This window comes from Vanacampus margaritifer, chromosome 10, assembly GCF_051991255.1.
Source record: "Vanacampus margaritifer isolate UIUO_Vmar chromosome 10, RoL_Vmar_1.0, whole genome shotgun sequence".
NCBI classification, from domain to species: domain Eukaryota; kingdom Metazoa; phylum Chordata; class Actinopteri; order Syngnathiformes; family Syngnathidae; genus Vanacampus; species Vanacampus margaritifer.
The window spans coordinates 16330553-16352557 of record NC_135441.1 but is presented as its reverse complement, the minus strand read 5'-3'; the positions used below and the strand labels follow the sequence as shown (position 1 = coordinate 16352557).

Genomic DNA, 22005 nt, shown 5'->3' with positions numbered 1-22005 from the left:
ATCAAGGTGCGGGCTTGTGTGTGGAGACCTGTTGGAGATCCGAAAAGTGGTGGTTCTTCCTTCCTTGCTCCCTTCCTCCTTGCTTTTAATTCTCATTTCCATTTAGAAATAGGCAGGAATTTATTAAGGTGTATAATTGTTGGTCAATATTTTGTGTTTCGTCCATCCTGTAGTTAACCAAAAGATAAAACAGTTTTTGCAGCTGTATCGATAAACTATTCCACATCCACCATTTTAGACTGATTTTATTCTTATCGTATAGATATTCACACATCACCCATTTTAAGTTGGCAGTATCATGCTAGACAATATCATGTAGTCAAGTGTAAAGTAGCTTGATAAAACTTTTTTTTAAAGACTCAAAGAATATCTTGGGAGACTCGAGAAAGCTTATAGGGCCGCTGGGGCCTTTTGTCAAAGTGAAAGGTCCCTAATGACCGTAAGATGGTTTCAGATGATGTATTAGCTTGTCTCAGCGTCTCTGAACTTGTTACCGAAAATGACATTTAATACATCTTGGTGCTGAACACGGTTAAATAGAAAACAGAGGGCACATTTGTGGATTCAATACTCATATATCCAGGGAAGATCATTTACATACCGTACAAGCTAGGCTGGTTAAAAATCCAGAAGGTTATCACTGTGCACAGCTGCATATTACACTAGCCACAAAGAAGAAAGTGTAATATTAAAAATGTATATTTAACAAAATAAGATTTTAGTTTTTTTATATCCTATCACATCAACAAACTTAAAAAAAAAATACAATCATAGGTCTAATAATCCCTAAATATTTTAGGAGGCTGGTATGTTTCACCGCCATCTTTCTACTATGGATACTCGAATGGAAAGAACTTTGTGAATGTAGTTAATTTGGTAGTATAGGCTTAATTGCGAAGTGTGGTTTCTCTGAGGCACCCTAGTGCGTGTTCTTCAAAATGTGCGTGCTTTGAACTTCGAAGATCATTGGATTCTATTAGTTTACCCCTAGATTACATTCCCTTCTACACATTGTACCTTTAAGAAACATGAAAAAAAAAGATAATCCAGCATGCCAACCACTGATTATTTTTCACGTTGTATATTTTGAGAAATACACTTTGAAATTAGCTATAAAGTTATAAAACACCTCCAGGCTCGAATTTAATGTTTTCTGTACGTCGTCCCTGACAATTAACACAAATAAACCAAATGGTTTTTTGTCCTGTAGGCCTACTGTATTGCGCTTTTACCACAAACGCCATGGTAAAAAATATAAATAAAATAAAATAAAAATTCGATTAAAAAGTGGAAATATGATGATTTTTGTATATACCTAACGTAAATATATTTATGATACTAGAAACAAAATAACCATGATGGTACTATGCTTGCCTCCATTTCCTGTAGGCGCTGTAGATACGGTGACGTCATTCAAACTTGTCGAGCAAGAAAAACAAGTACACGTGACCCGAGAGGCGGAAATAGATAGATAAAATATGAACCGTCGACATAATTAATCGACAAGTGGATGTGATATTTCTAGAGGTTGTTAGTAATTGCCCTAAATTGGAAAAGTGAGAGTTGGTTGATCAGCCGGCGCAGCGACAGGAAAAGCCACGTCTGCATAGTAAGGCAGCCAGTTGTCTACCGTGACAGTCTGCTCACTATTAGCTTCCTGGCTCCGGCGTTTTTAAGTTTAATTTACTTTTCCTCCAAAGAGAAACAATGGTTCATTTTAACGTTGATGGTAAGCGTCCGTCTCACGTGAACGTCTACGTCGACATTTAAAACGCGGTGACATTTAAATGTGTTTTGGCGTAACAGTGGTTTTGCAGCAGTTAATGATCTACATACCGGTAAGCTGCTTTATGACTATTTTGTCCACGCTAAGAGGACTACGCGTCAAATCCACTGACACGGGCGTTAAAGATATGCAGCAAATGACTATTCTTGTTGATAGGCATAAGTTCAGACTAATGACTCTGAAGAATAAAAATACTTGTTCATTCTTTCATGTTAGTCATTAGTCAGACTATAAAATGAGAGAAAGTAGTGCAATCTTGATTATACAAAAAAAAAGGCATAAAATCGGCTTGTTTTGAATGAACCGTGACCCTAATGATCAGTTTAGAATCATGTTTAAGTCGACCTAGGCTAAATTTAGCTCCTCTGATTTATAAAACTTCCTTGACACCAATTTCTAATTTGATATTGCGCATGTTCTCAGCTAATCATTGATTGAAGCACCACTAAATAGAAATATTACTTTGGTTGAATATTGGATTATTTTGCTTTTGTGATGTTTTGTTGGCGGACCGTCTAATTGAAACTAAAACTATTTTATGTTTTTGCTTCTATCGTGAAGTAGCTATACGCAGAGGTGGGCAATCTCGGTCCTCGAGGGCCGGAGTCCTGCAGGTTTTGTAGGTTTCTTACTTCCAACACAAGCTGATTCCAATCAACAGGATCGTTATCAGGCTTATGCAGAGCTTGCTGATGAGCTGATCATATATCAGCTGTGTTGGAGAAGGGCAACACGCAAAACCTGCAGGACTGCGGCCCTCGATGCCCACCTCTGAGCTATAGTATAGCCAATGTAGCCTACTTAGCTATAATTTAAATTGTGTATAAATGCCTGAAAAAGTGAATTTAATAACATGCAGTTTGTGTAAAATGCTAGTGGTAATATTTGTGTAATGCTGTTGGTGTTATTTCGGCATGCTTGCTACCTAATATTATCAATAAGACCTACCTAAAGTGGCTGATTTGTGTTGAATAATTTAGTTCCTGCAGTGGTTCTCAATTATTATTATTATTTGTTTTTTTTACATCAAGATACCACCTTATCAAATACTTCTCTCCAAGTACCAGTACCGCCATAATGACCAACAACATAGTCCAGACAAAAAATACCATCAAAAATAAGACGTGTTTCAGTCTTAAAATGAATATTTAATATTATTGTAAACCACTCTAACATGCAGTTTGAACATTAGCACTATGCTTAAAGATGCTCTATGGAGCAATTTGCCCAAAAATATCTTTACAAATAATAGCCTTTTTATTTGAACATTTATGACCCAAACATCTTGTATTAAGCAGATTAATACTTTAACTGTTCACACTGGGCACTCTGGGCTTCTGGCCAAGAGTTTACTGACTTGATTCACGTTTGAATTTTCCGTCCTCTGTCTGCGGGTGTGCCGTCATGTGCACGTGGTGTACGTAAAGAAGGAAGTGGGCAGTTAAATATAAAAAAAAAAAAAGTGGGCAGTTTCATTTTTTGGCCACACTTGGCAGTAGCGATTCGAAATTTCGTGCATTGAACAGCTTTAAATAAAGTACAAGAAAAAAACGAAATGATTAATGTATTGTACATTAAAATAAATACAACTGAACAGTAATCAGGCAGTGATTCCTTCCATTCTACCCATTAGCGCTTGATCACATGATTTGTTGTAATGTGACATGTAGACCGACTTTATAAACCCGTTAACTAAACAATGTGCCCTCTGAGTCTTCTTCTTGTTCTTCTGCAGACGCTTGAAGATGTGGTCTGAATGGAGCTCTTTTGTCAAGGGGTTGGCCCTGGGAGCCTTCTTCTACCTGTTGCTATCGCTCTTGGGCAGTTTCAGCCCAAGTGCCATGTCTGGCTTGGAGGACCAGCACCAGCACCACCACGTCCAGGCACAGAGTAGCGATGACCTGAAGCAACTCTCGGACTCTCAGATGCAAGAGTGGAAAAATAAAGTCCGCGTCTATTGCGTCATCATGGTCCACCCAAAGATTCTGACGTACTGGGCCACTGCCGTAGGCACCTGGAGCAAACACTGCGACAAGGCCGTGTTTTACACCTCGGAGTCGTCCAAGGCCCTCGAGGCGGTCGACCTGCAGGAAGAAGACGATTGGGTGAGGTTGTGTAAAGCTCTGAAGCACACCTACAAGAACGCCGGGGACCTGAGCTGGTTCTTCGTGGCGCAGCCCACGACTTTCGCCATCATCGAGAACCTCAAGTACCTGCTGCTCACCAAGGACCCAAACGAGCCCTTTTACATGGGCAACACCGTGAAGTCCGGGGAGCTGGAGTATGTCGCGTACGAGAGCGGCATTGTCCTCAGCTACGAGGCTCTGAGAAGGTTCGTAGGCATTCTGGACGACAAGGACAAGTGTCCCATGCACATTGCCCGCCTGTGGAAGATGAACGAAGACAAGCAGCTTGCCACTTGCCTCAAGTACACCGGAGTGTTTGCCGAGAACGGCGAGGACGTTCAAGGCAAGAGCCTGTTCAATGGTAAGAGCGTGGACACGCTGATAAGGGACAGCATGAAGCACAACCCCAAAAACGTGGTAGAGGGCTGCTGCTCCGACTCGGCCATCACATTCAACGGCATGACCCCCAATCAGATGCAGGTGATGATGTATGGCGTGTACCGGCTCCGTCCGTACGGCCACGAATTCCACGACTTGCTGCTGTTTGACCCGCCAGAAGGTTCGGACAATGACTAGGACACACTGGCTTGCACAAGGCCTTTTTATATTAGCTGCTTGGGTGGGAAGATCGTTTCTAACTGCATCTTCACTGGGGGAATCCGTTTTTTACAAATTTTGTACTTTTTGCACTTGGCACACCGTTCTTGTGGCATAGATAAAAACAGGAAATGATCACTGACCGGACTTTGAAGGCAAAGCTGTGAACTGTTGTTTATTTTTGTGACATGAAACGTACTTTAAATTTTGTCATATTGTTTTATAGCTCATTTTGAATTTTGAATTACACGAACACACCAAATTCCGACACATCGCAAATTCCATTTCATGGCTGCTCAAGATTTTCAATGTTAAAGGGAAATATATAGAGTAAAAAAATACTGATTCAGTACGCAAGACTGAGGAAGTTAGGAACCGATGGCATTTAATTCAGCCGATCACGCAATTTGGGGACAAAAAAAATACAACCACAAAAGACTTAAAACTGGTTTCACATTTGTTTGATCATGCATGTTTTGTTGTGGAAGAGTTTATAGAATGGGCCTATGAGTAAAAGCTTGAAAGTTCACTGTACCAATTAAGAGACCAAATTTGGGTGACTTTGTGCGAGTTGAATGATTATTAACCTGCACTTCACACTGACAATATTTGATATTTAAAAAAAAAAAAAACTGAATTGAGTATGTGTCCCAACTCTTGTCATTGATTAAGATTTAATCTTCAACGACTACTATGTAATCGCTGTAGTGGCCAGTTTACCATCTCTGAATTAAAGACATTAATAAAGATCTTTTTTTGTGTGTCCTGTGCATACAATTTGACGACAGTGTTAACAACCCTGCCAAAAAAGATGAGGCATTCAAATTGTGAAAAATCTAGCCAGTGTCTCCAAGTGCTGCAGGCGAGTGTGCTGGATTGACACTCCACTTGACTACCTTATCAAAACAGTTTATTCTATTTCTTGCTTAAGGGCTCTGGTAAAAAAACAATCACGGCTGACCTGTTTTTGGGTTGGGTTATGAAACATTTGCAAGCTAAGCCCCGAGGCACTGTGATGTCATTGGATGGTGGATTTTGCTGCATAATTCATTTTCCACAAACACAATATTAAACAGAATACCATTGTTTTGTAATACCAAGTTTGTATTTGAATGGCTCAAAGCATGTTGCTATTATTGCTGGTTAAACGCTGATCCAAAAGAAGGTGCTCATGTTCTTAATATAGTAGGGGAGGTTTGACTCACAAACAGGTGCCAAGGTGTGTCACTAAGTCCTGTTTGAGCCACGCACACAGAAAAAATATATAATCGGGACACCTGAAATTCAGTTCTAAGTCTTGACACATTTTTAGCAGTTCTCTTCAAATGTTGGAAGTGTAAGTGTATTTTTTTAAAAAAAATCTCTGAACTCACTTTACAGGGTCTTTATAATATGAACATGTACATGCATTTCACTACAGTTGGCATACCATTTTTATTGTCAGGATTGGATCACGCCTCAGCCATTATACAAGCAAACATCCTGTTTGACATTAACCAGGTGCAATGTGAAGAAGACAAGTGCTCAAAGTGAGACGTTTCTTTTAATTGAATGAATTGGTACAAAGCCTTAAATCGGTGTAAACATCTGCTAGCAAGAGCTATGTATACATTTTGGCAGGAAGGTTGGGTGTTTTTTAAATTTTTTTATTATTTATACGTCTTCATGTGCCACAGTCCGTCGTTCAAATAGTGAACATTCTCGATGCCAATGCCCTTGTTGACTTTTTCTCTGTACAAAAGACAAATGATAGTCATCAGCGTCGTAACTCAATACAATTTCGATAAATTCACTTTGAAACTTACATGCTCTCCGCAGACAACTTCATGACGCCAACACACAGCGCGTGTTGTTTGCCCTCTGCCATAATAGCCTACAATTTCTTGTTAAGGCCAACATACACTACAAAAATAATACATGTGATTTTGAAGGTACCATTTTTTAATGCTTGTGCTTCCTTTAGGGGGAGGCCTATTTGTACTTCTTTGGAATAGTTACAATATATGTCAAGAATAATTGAAGTTGCCATTTACCAAGCAATATTACACGTTTTCAGTACTGGAAATTGTATACAGTTTGGCAGATAGCGAATAGTTCTCTAAAAAGTGAGTAAGTGTGTTCTGTATTTGTGTAAGGGAATACAGTATACACATTATTTACAGCAGTTACACATTTTGACATACATGTTTAAAACAATACAAACACAATTACACAAAAAATATTGTCCACATGTTGCAAAGTGTTCACGTAACTTGTATTTGTAAGGTGGTAAGAAGGGTAGCTAACATCACGCAAACCAACAATAGATGAAAGGATACAACTACTGTGTCTGATGCAGCTGGGTAGAGTTTGGCGCCTGGTGACGTCAGTCCAGGACACATGATGTTGGCGCCACTTAGAACATATTTGATGGCACCTTTGTCTACTTGCTGGTGAGGAAGAATGAACGGATCTGTGAGGGGTTAAGAAGGCTTGTTGTTACCACAAATTAATATATCATCTAAGGCTGGGGGATATTGTTTATAATTACATATATTTTTACTATACAAAACAATCATGTTTTTCTCCTTAAATTTGCATAACACACTGAAAACAATGCGGAACTTATTCCACTCATGTTATTTGTTTTTTTCAACAGAAGATAAAGACGTTAGCTATGGTCCGTTTATCGGTCTCATATTGTAGTGTGTGGTTTCAAAAAGTTAAAAACTGTTTTGTTTTTTTCTAACTAACATTATATGATACAAAAGTCTTACATTTATGCAACAGTCTGAGGGTGGGATAGAAGGGGCCTTCTCGCTGTCTGAAGAAGAGCAACTCTCCATTCACGGTCAAGATTTCAATGTGTTCGTGGCTGAAAATGGTGAATAACAGAGGAGGTGTCATATTCAGTTCTCAGAAATCAAATGGATGTAGTAGATGAGCGCAATCGTACCATCGCACTATTTTGACAGGGTCCTTCTTTGGCATGATGTGATTGAGCCATGACTCGATGTCAGGAAACTGATCCAGTAGCTGGCTCTTTATCCCTTTGATGACGGATGTTTTTAACTGTATACAGTTTGATACATTCTCCTTCTCGTCAAATCTAAAATGGAGAATCACAAGAGTTTTTGTTAGGAGTACGAGACATTAATAGTACAGCAATCGTGGATAGCAGCATACTGTATCGCTTAGCTTACAAAACCATTGTAGCTTCGTCAGAACATCATTTTCACGCTTTTAACATGATAAAGAGTCTGAAATGTAATTGGCAGAGATCGACTATGTTTAAGACAAACATTCAACAAGAGAACACCTGCCCAAGCCTTAGCTAAGTCCGTTAGCCGCGGTATCAAAATAATAGGCACGTACTTTTTAAACATTTTCGTTGGTCGTCCTTCCTTGCTTTTCCTGAGTGGCTTAAACGCTTATTTTCATTCACTGCGGCAGATGTATTTATTTAAAACGCGAGAAGGTAACAATATAGTGCAAAATCCGTAAAGTTTAGCACTTCCACGCTTATTTTGCGACGACGGGAAAGCAGCGTGACTACTTACGTTGTTTTTACGACAGCTCCTACAGATGTACGTCGAGGCGCTGTAGCAGTCCGGCTAACCGTCGTACCTTTGTGGCGGCCATGTTGGCAGGGGCGAATTTCCAATAAAAGGCAATGAATTGACATTAAAATAAGTCGGAACTTTCTCAGTTCTCAACTGAGTTTTGTGACATTTACTTCTCGTGGGATGCACTGACGACTTAAACACTCCTAGTTTAGTTGCCATTGGCAGTCAGTGTGTCAAATCTAGATATTCCACATCTGCAGTCGCTCCTGTCTTTTTATGTGGGAAGTTTTTAAAAAGTTATAAATTTGACCGTCTATTGCATAATGCATGCTATTATGTACATTTCGTGACATATTTGGGTTCACTTATTTGTCTATCTATCTATCTATCTATCTATCTATCTATCTATCTATCTATCTATCTATCTATCTATCTATCTATCTATCTATCTATCTATCTACAGCCACCCACCCATCCATCCATCCATCCATCCATCTAAATAAAGTTGAGTGTGTGCAGGTTATTTAGTGTACGCGTTTCCATTTTCGTGGAATGTATTAACGTGCAGTCGACGCCGTAGGGATATACTGCAACTACGTCGTAAACTGAGTACCCGATTTGTGTTATAATTATATGGCGCCATCTTGTGGGCAAAACATCCAAAATAAAAAAAAGACGTTAGTGCAAAAAGTACTTTTGTACAAAGTACTTCCGGTAGGGTCACGGAGTAGTTTTTATGAGCCGTTTTTGTCGTGTTTACCAGTGACCCCCTTTACTTTCGTGTGAACCTACTCGTGTCTTAACTTTAGTCCTTTAGTAAGTGTTTTTTTTTTTGGACGGGCTCCTTTTGTCAGATGTTGTTCGCCTGACCACTCGACAACGCGGTAAAAGACGAGAAGAGGAAGCAATAGGCCACCATCTTTCTTTTGGATGCCAGGCAGCAATAACAAGAAAGAGAGCAGGCTAGCAGCAAGTGGAGGTTGTACTTTGACAATATACACTCTTCTATCTTTCTCCTCTGTGGAATAGAAGAGGCAAGCTGAGGGCGGCTTCGCGTGGAGCTTAAGAAACAGCCGCCAACGTTGAGCTCGACCTCCTCGCTTAGCTTTGGGAAGTTTCCGATCAGAAGACTGGCTGCTAAGAATTAGTATTCCCCGTTCTTTCATGTTTCCAACAGGTTTATCTTCCCCTAACCCCCCACCACCGCCAACCCAGGAGGCAAGAGCAACGACTACTGATGTCAAAAACGACAGCGGCAACATTATATCTTCGAAGAAGAGGAAAATAAACGGCTCCGAGAGGGAAGAGACCAGCGACACCATCTCCCCTTCGCCTCCCAAGACCCTCACTTCCTCCTCGTCCACCTCCTCGTCGCCGGTGCACATCCAGAAGAAGTTGCGCTTCGAGGACTCCGTGGACTTTATCGGACTGGATGTGAAAATGGCCGAGGAGGCTGCCGCTGCTTCGTGCTCCAACAACAAAAGCAAAGCCGTGCTCCTGGCCGCCGGCGTGGGGGGCCACCATGCCAACGGACTGACCAAGAGCGCGGCGGGCTCCGGGACCTTCTCCAACAGCAAACCTGGCGCCGCCAAGAAGCTAGTCATCAAGAATTTCAAAGGTAAACCATGCTCATAATGTCATAACACACAGTACACACCATTTGAGCTTTTAGCCTCCCAAGCAATATTGCAACTTAAGTCCATGGGCAAAACAATCCCCGGAGCCCCGTGGTTGTGTTGTAAATGTGGTTCAGTCTTGAATCAATTTCATATAAAGCCAATAAAGCTACTATTTTGCTATTTAATGCTATATTAAACCAAAAAGGAAAACATGTACACTGAACAACCACAAGAAATGGGGGCCAATAATTGCATAAGTTATGCCACAAGGTGGCAGCAACGCATTTAAAACGGAGAGGATCGTAAAGCATTAACGCCATGCATCTAGCATGTACACACTCGATGAACCTATGTTCCATTAATGGCTGTAGTCCGCGTTTCACGACAGGACATTTTACATAAATATATAGGTAATTTTATATTTACCAAAATCTTGTTTTTTTCTTAAAATTGCATCTTTTTCCCCATTTAACGTACATATTTATGTATAAAATAATTAAAGAAAAAATAAAACTGAAACTACAAAAGCCAGCAAGTAGGCAGTGTAAAAGTGCACTATTGCCTTGGAGCATATTATACACAGTTCACAGACTCAATTTTAATTTAACTTGATTTACAAGTAACAAGCTTAACAACAGTCGCCTCTTTAGAGCGTCCTCCCTGCGCCCAGTCCCCAGACATGAGCAATTAACTAGCCCTTAATCCAACTGTTACATTCGCGTAGCAGTCAGATTGATTGATCCCCTATACAGTACATCTAAATAATAGAAACGATAGAGGTTTACATCATATGGAAAATGTTTTTATTTTACACTATGACATGTATTGTTACATCGCACAACTCTATATGATTGTATTCAGTAGTTAAAATCACTCAACACAAACAAAACACCTTAACCTGAGGCACATCAATATTGGCATATTAGACTAAAACACTAGCTCAGAGCTTGGATGTGACGTCACATACAACAACATATAAATCTGAATTTACTCAGTGTTTGAGTATTTTATACACTGACTTTGTGAAGTAATTATTTGGAGGGCTTCTTTTTTTAAAGTTTTTTATTTATTTATTTTTACTTGAGTCAAAGTCTTTCTACACTTGGCTTAAGTAAATCGTTTTGCCGCTCCGCCTACATCTAGCAAGATGGCATCATCCCACAATAAGATAATTCAGTGATGTCAGCGCTTGAATCTTGTGTCCCATATAAAATATTTGTTGGACAGCGACAACTGCTTTCAACATGACGGGGTGGTAGAAGGCAGTGTCAGGTTTCTACAACCATTAATTTATAGTTTTATGTACTTATTTTTACTCTTGTGTCAAATAAATTTGGCTGAAAATGACTTATTTTGGAAAAAAAGTAGCTCTTGACAGCAATATAGATGAGCTAGTGATATAGAATTCAAGATCTGTAACAGAAATACTTGAATAGTTCACTTATGTGGCAAGTCTCAGTAGAATGCCTTGCTGTGCTACACCACTGCACATTAGAACCATAAATATTGCTTTTGTAAAGGTAGAACTCATTACAGTGAATAGTCACATGTATAAAAGCAAAACTATTTTCTGCACTCAGAAAAGCCCAAGTTGCCAGAGAACTACACACAGGAGACGTGGCAGAAGCTGAAGGAAGCGGTGGAGGCCATTCAGAACAGCACGTCCATCAAATACAACCTGGAGGAGCTCTACCAGGTAGCGCTGCGCGCTTTACCGCGTATCACCCCTTTCTCTTCTTCCTTTGCCTAAACCTCACACTGTCCTTTATTCCTTCCGCAGGCCGTTGAGAACCTATGCTCCCACAAGATCTCCGCCAAGCTTTACAAACAGCTGAGGGCCGTGTGTGAAGATCACATCAAGGCCCAGATCAATCAGTTCAGAGAATATCCTTTTTTTTTCTTTCACTAGATAGACCTGTTAAATTCATTGAGTGTATCATTAACATAGTAGTAATCTGACGTTTGCCTTAACGTCGTTCTCACGGGAGCCCTGGACAGTGTGCTCTTCCTGAAGAAAATAGACAAGTGCTGGCAGGATCACTGCAGACAAATGGTACGTTTTAATGCATTTGAGTGTCACCAAAACATTTACAGTACACACATTTTTTTGTACTTGATCTAAAGCTGCTTTATACACTAGGTGGTGGGCATCGTCATGCCATTCAAAGCAATTTCAGTAGGTAGAATGCAGACTATTTTGGAACACAACAGTTTTTCCCCATTGGATATATTACAAGTTGACTGCTCTAGTGTCATAAAACCATGAACTATACGGACACATTTTGAGTAACAGTGGCAATGCGTCGCAGATACACACGTGTCTCCTTTTTCTAACAAGATTCTTACTTGAAGTTGTCAAGTGAAAAGATAATCACGTTTCCAATCTTGCTGTTGTTAACTTTTAGTTTGTTTTGTTTTTTTAAAGTTTTGCACCTATTCCGAATTGTCGTATTTGATTTTGTCGGTTGTACTGTTTTTTGTTTATTTCTTTTTCTGGTTGGATAACTGTCTTTATAAGGCTAATCATCAGTCAACATGTATGTGCTAGTATTGTTGGATACTTGACTCGATACACCTGTCCAATTAGAGATACAATACAAGCGCTGTATCAAAACATTCTTCCTTTACAAAGATTTCTAATGTCCAGTTTTGAGAGGTTTTATTGTGGTTATTACAGTCTACAATGGTGTAAAGCACAGACAGGTCTTTCTAATGGTTTACATTTAACTAAGACTGTAAATATTAGGAACACCACTTGGTATAAGTGGTTGTTACATTTCGTTTAATCCTGATGGTTAGCACGTCTGCATCGCAGTCGAGAGGTCCCGGGTTGGAATCTCAGTTCAAATCCTCCTTTGTGGAGTTTGTATTATTATTATTTTTTTTATGCTTGTGTGGGTTTACTCCAGGTAATCTGGCTTCTTCCCACATCCCCAAAACATGCCTGTTAGTTTAATTGAAGATAAATATTTTTGTCTATAATTATTATGCCCTGTGATTCACTGGCAACCTGTACAGGACATACCAGGCCTGTCACCTACAGCCCAAATGAGGAATGGCATGATGGAAATTTGCTGAATGTATTTTAATCAGAATTGTTTTTGCTCCACAGATTATGATCAGGGGTATATTTTTATTTTTGGACCGCACCTATGTTTTACAAAACTCTATGCTGCCATCCATTTGGTGAGTGATCTGCAGCCTATTCTTTTCTACAAACCTTCAACAAAGTCCCTGCTCACAAGCCTTGTTCATCTTTGCACAGGGACATGGGTCTGGAGCTCTTCAGGTTCTACATCATCAGCGACCTGAAAGTCCAGAGTAAAACCATCGATGGCATTCTGCTGCTCATCGAGAGGGAGCGCAACGGCGAGGCGATAGACCGCAGTCTGCTGAGGAGCCTGCTGAGCATGCTCTCGGATCTGCAGGTAACCCAACTATCCGGTATTGTTGTACCGCTCGCGTCACCTTTTGGCAGCTGCTTTCCGCATGCGTTCTGTTGACGGATGACTTTACTGAAAGCGTTCTGACCCCGACAGATTTATCAAGACTCTTTTGAGCAGCGCTTTTTGGAGGAGACAAATCGCCTGTACGCTGCAGAGGGCCAGAGGCTGATGCAGGAGCGAGAGGTGAGCTCTATGACAATCTTGGACAAACTGAACTGGATTTCATCAATTAGTTGCCAGGTTCATTCTTTACACAGCTCTTTTTGGATTTGATTTTGAATAAATAATATATTTTTCAATAATGATGCTCGTTACTGGTATATTACAATTCATGTCAAGAGAAAATTCAACATAGTAGGAGTACTCATCCTAATATTTAAATTGATTTTCTTTTTTTTACCACAAACAAGTTACTGTAGTACATCAAAAGACTCTTATAAAAAAAATATTAATGCTTAGGTGATTGTTAATATAATGCCATTGAAACACTGGTTCCCTGCCTTAACAAGAGCAATAGTTAGGGCTGATCGAATATGGAAAAAATAATAATCACAATTATTTGGCAATAATTGAAATCATGATTATTCAAACTATTTTTAATTTTTTGGTACAAAACAAAAACATGTTTAAGCATAAAAAAAATAGAAACACTTTAGTTATGTAAGTTGCAGGGATGTGATTTTTCCGCTAATTCGCGGAATTCCGCTTTTTTTATCTCCCCCCCCCCAAAAAAAAAAAATCAGATTTTTTTTTATTTTTATTCTTATTATTTTAGTAGTTCATTGTGTATGCACATGACTCCGACAGATAACATCTTCTGCTATAACAAAGACATTTGTGGTATGCTCTAATATGAGTTACTTTTCATTTGGTCATGATACAATTATTTGTTCATGAAATTTGAACTCTTCAACATTATTTATGTGTTAACTTAGTAATCACATTAGTTAGATATGATGATATTCTCAGTGATAGTTTTTAAAAGCAAAGGCAGTCCAATGTTTTTGAATGTGACTGATTTTGAGTTGACTAAAACTGCCATTTTATATGGGATAGTTCAATATACATTGAAAATTTATGCTGTTGTTTTGTCTATTTCTTTGTCATGTGAGTGCATTGAAAGTACTTAAAAACACCCCCAGACCCCCGGCTAAATTTTCAGATAATTTCACTTTGGTCAAATCACATCCCTGAAGTTGCTTTTGGACCAAACAGAATTTATAATAATATATATTTATTTATTTATGTTGGCAAAAACTTGAAGTTGGAGTGCAGCATGTGCACTGTGCAGTAGGACGATCATTTATTTATGTTTAAACTTAATAAAAAAAAATATTAAGACAAATAAAATTATTTGAAACACTATAATTATGCAAATTTGTTTTGGATGAAGCATTTATTAAATTAGTTATTTAAAAAAATATATTTTTTTAAAAAAAAAGTTGCAAATGTATCAATTTAAACAACTAAAAAATTTGTATTAATCTTTTTTTTTTACGATTATGCTGTTTTTTCTAATTGTGGAGTGTAATAATTGAAATTGTAATTGAATTTCGATTAATTGCACAGCCTTAGCTATAGTACAATAAATCTCACTGCCTGGCCATCGTATTTTGCAGGTACCCGAGTATTTGCACCATGTCAACAAACGCTTGGAGGAGGAGGCAGACAGAGTCATTACATATCTAGACCAGAGCACACAGTGAGTGTTCCACTTCACTCTTGATGGTTCATTCTGATTAAAAAAAAAAAAGTCTGATAATTTATTTCTTTGCACTGTAGAAAACCTCTTATTGCCACAGTGGAGAAGCAGCTGCTTGGTGAACATCTCACAGCAACCCTGCAAAAAGGTAAACGGTAGCTAAAATGTGAAAACGATTACATGCTCCAATACAGAGAATATCGTAAACAAATATTTTTAAAACAAAAGAGCCCAATGCAGTTTATCTTTGAAAAGAGATTAGCTAATAATAGATGCATCGCAAAGCAAGATTGTGATATTCGCAGGATTATAATAATTTCTGAATTTTCATTACAATTTGTTTTTATTTACTTTTAGAGGGTTTTTTTTCCCAGGCTGAGAAATTATTTGATTGTAATTTAGGGTCATCTATTCCAATTTAATTTGACAGTTTCCATCACACCCCTCATACTGGATGATGCCTTCATTTTCAGTGAATGTGAATTTTTGTTCCAGGGCTGACGCAGTTTATCTTTGAAAAGAGATTAGCTAATAATAGATGCATCGCAAAGCAAGATTGTGATATTCGCAGGATTATAATAATTTCAGAATTTTCATTACAATTTGTTTCTATTTACTTATAAAGTTTTTTTCCCAGGCTGAGAAATTATTTGATTGTCATTTAGAGTCATATATTCCAATTTAATTGGACAGTTTCGATCACACCCCTCATACTGTATGATGCCTTCATTTTCAGTGAATGTGAATTTTTGTTCCAGGGCTGACGCAGTTTATCTTTGAAAAGAGATTAGCTAATAATAGATGCATCGCAAAGCAAGATTGTGATATTCGCAGGATTATAATAATTTCAGAATTTTCATTACAATTTGTTTTTATTTACTTTTAGAGTTTTTTTTCCCAGGCTGAGAAATTATTTGATTGTAATTTAGGGTCATCTATTCCAATTTAATTGGACCGTTTCGATCACACCCCTCATACTGGATGATGCATTCATTTTCAGTGAATGTGAATTTTTGTTCCAGGGCTGACGCACCTGCTGGATGAAAATAGGATTCAGGATCTGTCTCTCCTCTATCAGCTCTTCAGTCGAGTGCGAAGTGGCGTTCAGGTTCTCCTGCAACACTGGATAGAGTACATAAAGGTACATGTGTGTTTATTTTGTAAATATGATGGGAGACACTGTTATCTAATCTGAAAGTTTAATTCTCACAACGTACTCTGTACTTATCCTGCAGGCTTTCGGAAGCACAATCGTGATCAACCCTGAAAAAGACAAAACGATGGTGCAAGAGTTGTTGGACTTCAAGGACAAGGTGGACCACATCATCGATGTGTGCTTCATGAAGAACGAGAAGTTTGTGAATGCCATGAAGGAGGCATTCGAAACATTCATCAACAAGCGGCCAAATAAGCCCGCAGAGCTCATAGGTGAAATTTTGCACACGGTTAAAGTCCCAAACATCCATTTCTTGTTTCTAAATGCCGTTTAATTTCCAGCTAAACATGTGGATTCTAAGCTGCGAGCTGGCAACAAAGAGGCAACAGATGAAGAATTGGAAAAGATGCTGGACAAGATCATGATCATATTTCGATTCATCTATGGTAATAAGTAACAAGCTTTATAATAGTGGTGGCGTTTTCCCTCTGTGGTCAATTACAAAAATATTATCCCATTTCCTTTCCTCAGGAAAAGACGTTTTTGAGGCCTTTTATAAGAAGGACCTGGCCAAGCGGTTACTGGTCGGAAAAAGTGCTTCTGTGGATGCTGAGAAGTCAATGTTGTCTAAACTAAAACACGGTAAAAAAAATTATACATTTTTTTTTTTTTATTATAAATGCACAATTCAGAGAGAGGGAACGTGTATGGAGTTTGACGGTATGTTTTCATCCCAGAATGTGGCGCAGCATTCACCAGCAAGCTGGAGGGCATGTTCAAAGATATGGAGCTTTCAAAAGACATAATGGTGCAGTTCAAACAGGTAAGAATATACAAAATGGTCCGTTTTTTCCTACAGCTAATTGGCTACAACACCCCATTATAGAGATTAGGGAGTGAGAAAGAACTCTAACTTGCAAATATTGTAAGGGTTGTCAGGGAGGTACCAGCTAAAGAGGCCTCCACATTGTTTTCAATATATCATGTCATTACAACAAACTACAAACACTAGAAAGCCATCCTTTCATTTTCTGTAGCACTTGTCTTCATTTGGATCACAGATGAGCTTGACCCCATCCCAGCTGACTTTGAGTGAGAGGACTGGGATACACAGTCAATCGCAGAGAACATATAGACACAAAAACATTCATATTCACACCTATGGACAATTTAGCGCATTTTAGTGCATTTCACAATTAACTGCTCATATTCACGATGATGTGTTATTTGTTACATACATTTAATTGTATAATTTGATGTAAGATTGTGGCATTACACTCTTATATTTTTACTTTTCACTGTGGCCCATAATATCGTCTATCTTTTAGTAAACTGACCATCGCCATCTTCCACCCACAAAAAGACTGAATGCCTGTTGCCAAAGCATGTTCATCTCCTGTCATGTCGTTTGTCTTTCAGTATATGCAGTGCCAAAACATTCCCGGTAACATCGAACTGACTGTGAACATCCTCACAATGGGCTACTGGCCCACTTACATCCCCATGGAAGTGCATCTGCCGCCTGAGGTGAGCAAATATTTAAGTAATGGCTGTTTTATAATGTGACGTGTAATAAATGTGGTACACTGAAACACCGCTGATTATCTGCGTCCAGATGGTGCGCCTGCAAGAGATCTTCAAGACCTTCTACCTGGGCAAACACAGCGGCAGGAAGCTGCAGTGGCAGTCGACGCTTGGTCACTGTGTTTTAAAAGCAGAATTTAAAGAGGTAGGTCCATTATTTCTGGAATACCGCAAAATGTGGACAATAAGCCATGACTTTTTACCCTCAATTTCAACACCTTGTGGCTTAAACAAACATTTGTCATAAATGTTCTTTCAAAATATTTTCAACACAGCATCACTGCCATAATCATTTGCTAGCTTAATGCTCACATATAATGGAAAACATGCTAATGGGAATTAGCTCTGCTGTTGCAGTCAATTTAAACCGGTAAGCAACTGTTACATATGCAACAATAAATCATGAAAATAGAGCATCCAACAATATACACAGTAGGGCTGTGTTAAAGTAAAAGCGTTAACTCATTAATTAATCACAAAAAATGATCGCATTAATCATGTATTAACGCAGATTATTCCTACTGTTAATTTTGACAGCAGATTATCCATTATCTTGACATCTGATGGGTACTTTTCTTTCAAATTTCTTTTTATTGGTTTTACAAGAATACAAAACCCCCACCCCCGTCAGCGGATGGTTATTTTTAAGGGAGTGCAGGTTGTTTGAGCAATAAACATAACTAACTGCTCTAAAGTAAAGCATTTAATACATGTTTCCATATGACATTTAGAATATTTGTTGAAATCCAAATATTGGGGTCATTTTTTTTTCATTTTAAATTATGCAAGTAATTAACTGATTAGAAAAATAGGAGGATGAGCTTGCAGCGGATCAAAAATGTGGGAGACATCCTCATAACATTAAATGTCGAAAGAATTAACACATAACAGGTGCTCTTCAAATTTGGCGGGCAAAAAATGTTGATTAAAAGCCTTTTTAATTAAGTGATTAATCAAAATTCTAAGATGTTATTATTCTGATTAAAAAATGTAATCGTTTGACAGCTCTAATACACAGACATGTTCAGTTGTGCTTATTGATTTACATGCATACCCTGACATAATTTGTAAAGATCAATTTTTTATTTATTTTTATTCTAATTTTTAGAAATTGTGACTGATGATTGAACTTTAACGATTGTCCTATTATTCTGTTTTCGCCTGAGCAGATTTTTTCCTTTAAAGAATGTTATGCAGCTTACACATTTTGCCAAGTTGTGTAAATTTATGAGTATATCTATATATTGTCTTTGTTCTGTTGAAGCAATTATAACTGCTGAAGTTTAGCTTTAGTTTAGTGGGTTTCTTCTTGACATTGAGAATTAACTCTTACCTGCGACAGTATTTAAACCGTCAGGGCTCACCAACCTTACCTGCATTAAATAGACCAAATTTTCCATCCTTTTCTTCTTATATCAACTGTAATGTTCTGTTTTCTCACACCAGGGCAAGAAGGAGCTGCAGGTGTCACTTTTCCAAACACTAGTGCTGCTGATGTTCAACGAAGGGGAGGAGTTCACCCTGGAGGAGATAAAACTGGCCACAGGAATAGGTAAGTTTGGATTCGCCAGCACTTTGCTGCCACGTCCCACTCATTGAGCGGGACTGATCCCAGGTGTCATGTTTTGTGTACAGAGGACAGTGAGCTGCGTCGCACTCTGCAGTCGCTGGCATGTGGCAAAGCGCGTGTCCTCACCAAAATCCCCAAAAGCAAAGATGTGGAGGACGGCGATAAGTTTTCCTGCAATGACGAATTCAAACACAGGCTTTTCCGCATCAAAATAAACCAGATCCAGATGAAAGAGACGGTACAGCATTTTGGTCTCACGCTCGCTGTGTCTCAGGGGATGACGGAAGTGAACTTGGACGTTTTTATGTCGCTGCAGGTGGAGGAGCAGGCCAGCACAACAGAGAGGGTCTTCCAGGATCGGCAATATCAGATTGACGCCGCCATCGTGCGCATCATGAAGATGAGAAAGACTCTGAGCCATAACCTTCTCATGTCCGAGGTGTACAACCAACTCAAGTTCCCCGTCAAGGTAGTTAGACCGTTTTGTTTTTTGGGAAGAATGTTGCAAAGCAAACAAGAGTTGCTTTTGTTGCAGTACATATGCACAAAATTATTCACTGATTGTTCAGATATCTGGAGCTTGCTGTTGCTCAACACTGGACATTCCTGGTTTTGTTATTCCTTATCATTCAGTTAACCTGCTGTCATTTAGTTTAGTTCAGGCTAATTCAACTTTATAGGACATTTCTTTAGGTGCACCTACACAATTGGAGATCCAATACAGGAGGTTCTCGGTTTAAAACAGTTCCATTCCTATCGAAGCAATGTAATCCAAATGTTTACGGGAACACACTGTAGACTGCCAGCAACCTACACTAAAATAGTAGTAAATTCGGAATTACAAGTAACATTTTTATGGGGAAAAAAATCTAGGCCTTAAGCTAGATCCAGCTGACCAGTGGCCACCATACTAATACAATACAATAGATCCTTGCATTTTGGCGGTTACGCAGCCACAATTTCAAGGGTTGTATATTGACAGGTAGTGCCTAAATCTATTATTAGTGGCAGTCAAAATGCATTTGTAGTGGACGATCTGATCAATGATGTCATTGACCAAAACTGCAAATTAAGACATGGACGATCACAAAATGTGCATTAAATGCTAAATATCGGCCCATAAGATCGATAGAAAGTCTAATGAAATTTACTTGTGCACAAAAACACCAGGAAGATTTGCAACATAAAATAGACAAAAGGCAAAATACAAATCTAGCACAGCATAAATCATGACATGGAGGATGACGGGGGAGAAAAAATAGCAGAACTCAACCGTTATTCCGAGGAACACTTCTGTATTGACTCAAAGGCACGAAGAACAATATACTATACTTCTCAAGCAAAAGTGGGGGGAAAAACGGATGTTTGAACCTTTCCATTGTAGCCTAAATGATAAAAAAGACAACATCTTTTGTTTACTTTATTTGCACCAAACTTGATCCGCACGTGCCAACCCCCGACAAAGTGTGTCTTTATTTGTTTATTTATTTTTTGCTTGTACCACCAATAAACAACCATTAAAAATAACACCTTTCAAGAGACCCTGAAAACTGCATTTCTTTTCAACCTTCAACATTGCGTCATCAAAGAGAGCAAGCCATTTTCGAGGCTTTAGATTGGTCAATAATTTGCTAAAGTAACAACCACACATGAGGACTGACCAGTGGTATTATTTTGTGTGAAAAATATTACATTTGACAAATTGTGATTTGTGACAGAAGGTTTCAGTTTAACAGTGTGGTTCAAATGATGTTCCTCTTCTGCTTCTCTACATAGCCTGCTGACCTGAAGAAGAGGATAGAGTCTCTCATTGACAGAGACTATATGGAGCGTGACAAGGAAAATCCCAACCAGTACAACTATGTGGCTTAGAGAACAAACAAATAAAAGTGAACTGTGAGAGGAGGAGGTACACATGGTCATGAGTGATCCACCTCTATGAACCTTTTTGCCCCAGTGGATGTTAACATTGTCATCGTCAACCCAGCCACCGATGAGCTGAATGGATGCCGCTCCGCAGGATGTTTATCGGGGATTCTGTAGGCCGCACCTCCATCAAAAGAGTTTTGTCCATACTTCTCAGTGCCTCTGAGCTCATTGGACAAAGGATGCACGCATACACGTTTGCTGTTTTTTCTTTTCTCTCGCTCTCTTTTTTTTCTCTCCAAGCAATGGAATATATTTATTTTCAAACTTAAGATTCTTTGTCCACACTTTGAAACATGCTCTTTGTTGCGGAGTCACTTTGTCCATTTTTTTTTATTTTTCTCAGCCCCTTGTAAATGCCAACACACATTCAAACACATTAAAAAATATGATATCCTTGTTTCCTCAGCCGCTGTCAAATATAAGACTAGTGGATGAGAGTACTTGATGGATGGATGTGTCAAATTCAGGTTGTCAAAACTGTGAATGCCAACACGGACAGAAAAAAAGAGCACTTCATTATTCAAGCTGCTACTCCATCAAGCCTTCTTAGTTTTTATTTTATACAAGCCGTACCTATCCGACGTGACATTTAACCTGCTTACTGCGCACTGTCTTTTTTCTTTCTTTCTTTTTTTTTATTTAAATGCCAAAAGCACAACATTTCATCATCATTAACCTACTCCCCTGTTTTTCTCCAGAACGTCATATAACACTAAATAGTTCTCTGGGGCGTGCGGAAAGTGAGAAATGTGTTTTGGCGTGCAACACGAAAAAATAAACATATTTGTACAAACATGTTAAATGCCTTTCTTAAGATTAGATTACCTTTCAATTTGGGGTAAATTTCCCTTTCATCGATTGTTCGAATTCATTGGCCAGAGCGGAACAGATTTACATTTTTGTGTTTGGGGGGGCGTTTTATTATTATTTCAATTAACGGTCCTT

General features: G+C 38.7%; 3 protein-coding genes across 4 annotated transcripts; 2 read left to right on the top strand and 1 right to left on the bottom strand.

Annotated features, from left to right (window-relative positions):
* The first annotated feature begins 1423 nt into the window (after positions 1-1423).
* On the top strand, positions 1424-5270 carry c1galt1c1 (C1GALT1-specific chaperone 1). Of its 2 annotated transcripts, none has more exons than XM_077578281.1 (2): positions 1424-1729; positions 3522-5270. In XM_077578281.1, the coding sequence occupies exon 2, from the start codon at positions 3532-3534 to the stop codon at positions 4486-4488; it is 957 nt and encodes a 318-aa protein (XP_077434407.1). In that variant the 5' UTR covers positions 1424-1729; positions 3522-3531; the 3' UTR covers positions 4489-5270. The 2 variants fall into 2 exon arrangements, with proteins under 2 accessions (XP_077434407.1, XP_077434408.1); XM_077578282.1 differs by having other exon boundaries at positions 1425-1609.
* Positions 5271-5924: 654 nt separating this feature from the next.
* mcts1 (MCTS1 re-initiation and release factor) lies at positions 5925-8060 on the bottom strand. Its single transcript, XM_077578283.1, has 6 exons — positions 7864-8060; positions 7445-7597; positions 7266-7363; positions 6828-6961; positions 6315-6382; positions 5925-6240 (listed from the first exon to the last, which is right to left on the bottom strand). The coding sequence occupies exons 1-6, from the start codon at positions 7872-7874 to the stop codon at positions 6159-6161; spliced, it is 546 nt and encodes a 181-aa protein (XP_077434409.1). The 5' UTR covers positions 7875-8060; the 3' UTR covers positions 5925-6158.
* Positions 8061-8765: 705 nt separating this feature from the next.
* On the top strand, positions 8766-21853 carry cul4b (cullin 4B). Its single transcript, XM_077578581.1, has 20 exons — positions 8766-9672; positions 11254-11369; positions 11454-11557; positions 11657-11726; positions 12786-12859; positions 12939-13101; positions 13213-13302; positions 14739-14821; positions 14902-14969; positions 15844-15962; positions 16057-16249; positions 16319-16423; positions 16509-16619; positions 16715-16800; positions 17397-17504; positions 17593-17706; positions 19008-19113; positions 19197-19369; positions 19448-19600; positions 20908-21853. Exons 1-20 carry the CDS (start codon positions 9219-9221, stop codon positions 21001-21003), a joined length of 2586 nt encoding a protein of 861 aa, XP_077434707.1. The 5' UTR covers positions 8766-9218; the 3' UTR covers positions 21004-21853.
* The last annotated feature ends 152 nt before the right edge of the window (positions 21854-22005 follow it).

What these genes read in the sequence shown, in the direction of transcription:
- c1galt1c1 (XM_077578281.1), top strand. Translation starts at nt 3,532, where the DNA reads ATGTGGTCTGAATGGAGCTCTTTTGTCAAGGGGTTGGCCCTGGGAGCC.
- mcts1 (XM_077578283.1), bottom strand. An exon ending in CCTGTCAAAATAGTGCGATG is followed by an intron (nt 7,364 to 7,444) that starts GTACGATTGCGC and finishes CACCATTTTCAG; the next exon opens with CCACGAACACATTGAAATCT. An exon ending in CCTCAGACTGTTGCATAAAT is followed by an intron (nt 6,962 to 7,265) that starts GTAAGACTTTTG and finishes AACCCCTCACAG; the next exon opens with ATCCGTTCATTCTTCCTCAC.
- cul4b (XM_077578581.1), top strand. Translation starts at nt 9,219, where the DNA reads ATGTTTCCAACAGGTTTATCTTCCCCTAACCCCCCACCACCGCCAACC. An exon ending in ACCTGGAGGAGCTCTACCAG is followed by an intron (nt 11,370 to 11,453) that starts GTAGCGCTGCGC and finishes TTCCTTCCGCAG; the next exon opens with GCCGTTGAGAACCTATGCTC. An exon ending in CAGATCAATCAGTTCAGAGA is followed by an intron (nt 11,558 to 11,656) that starts ATATCCTTTTTT and finishes CGTCGTTCTCAC; the next exon opens with GGGAGCCCTGGACAGTGTGC.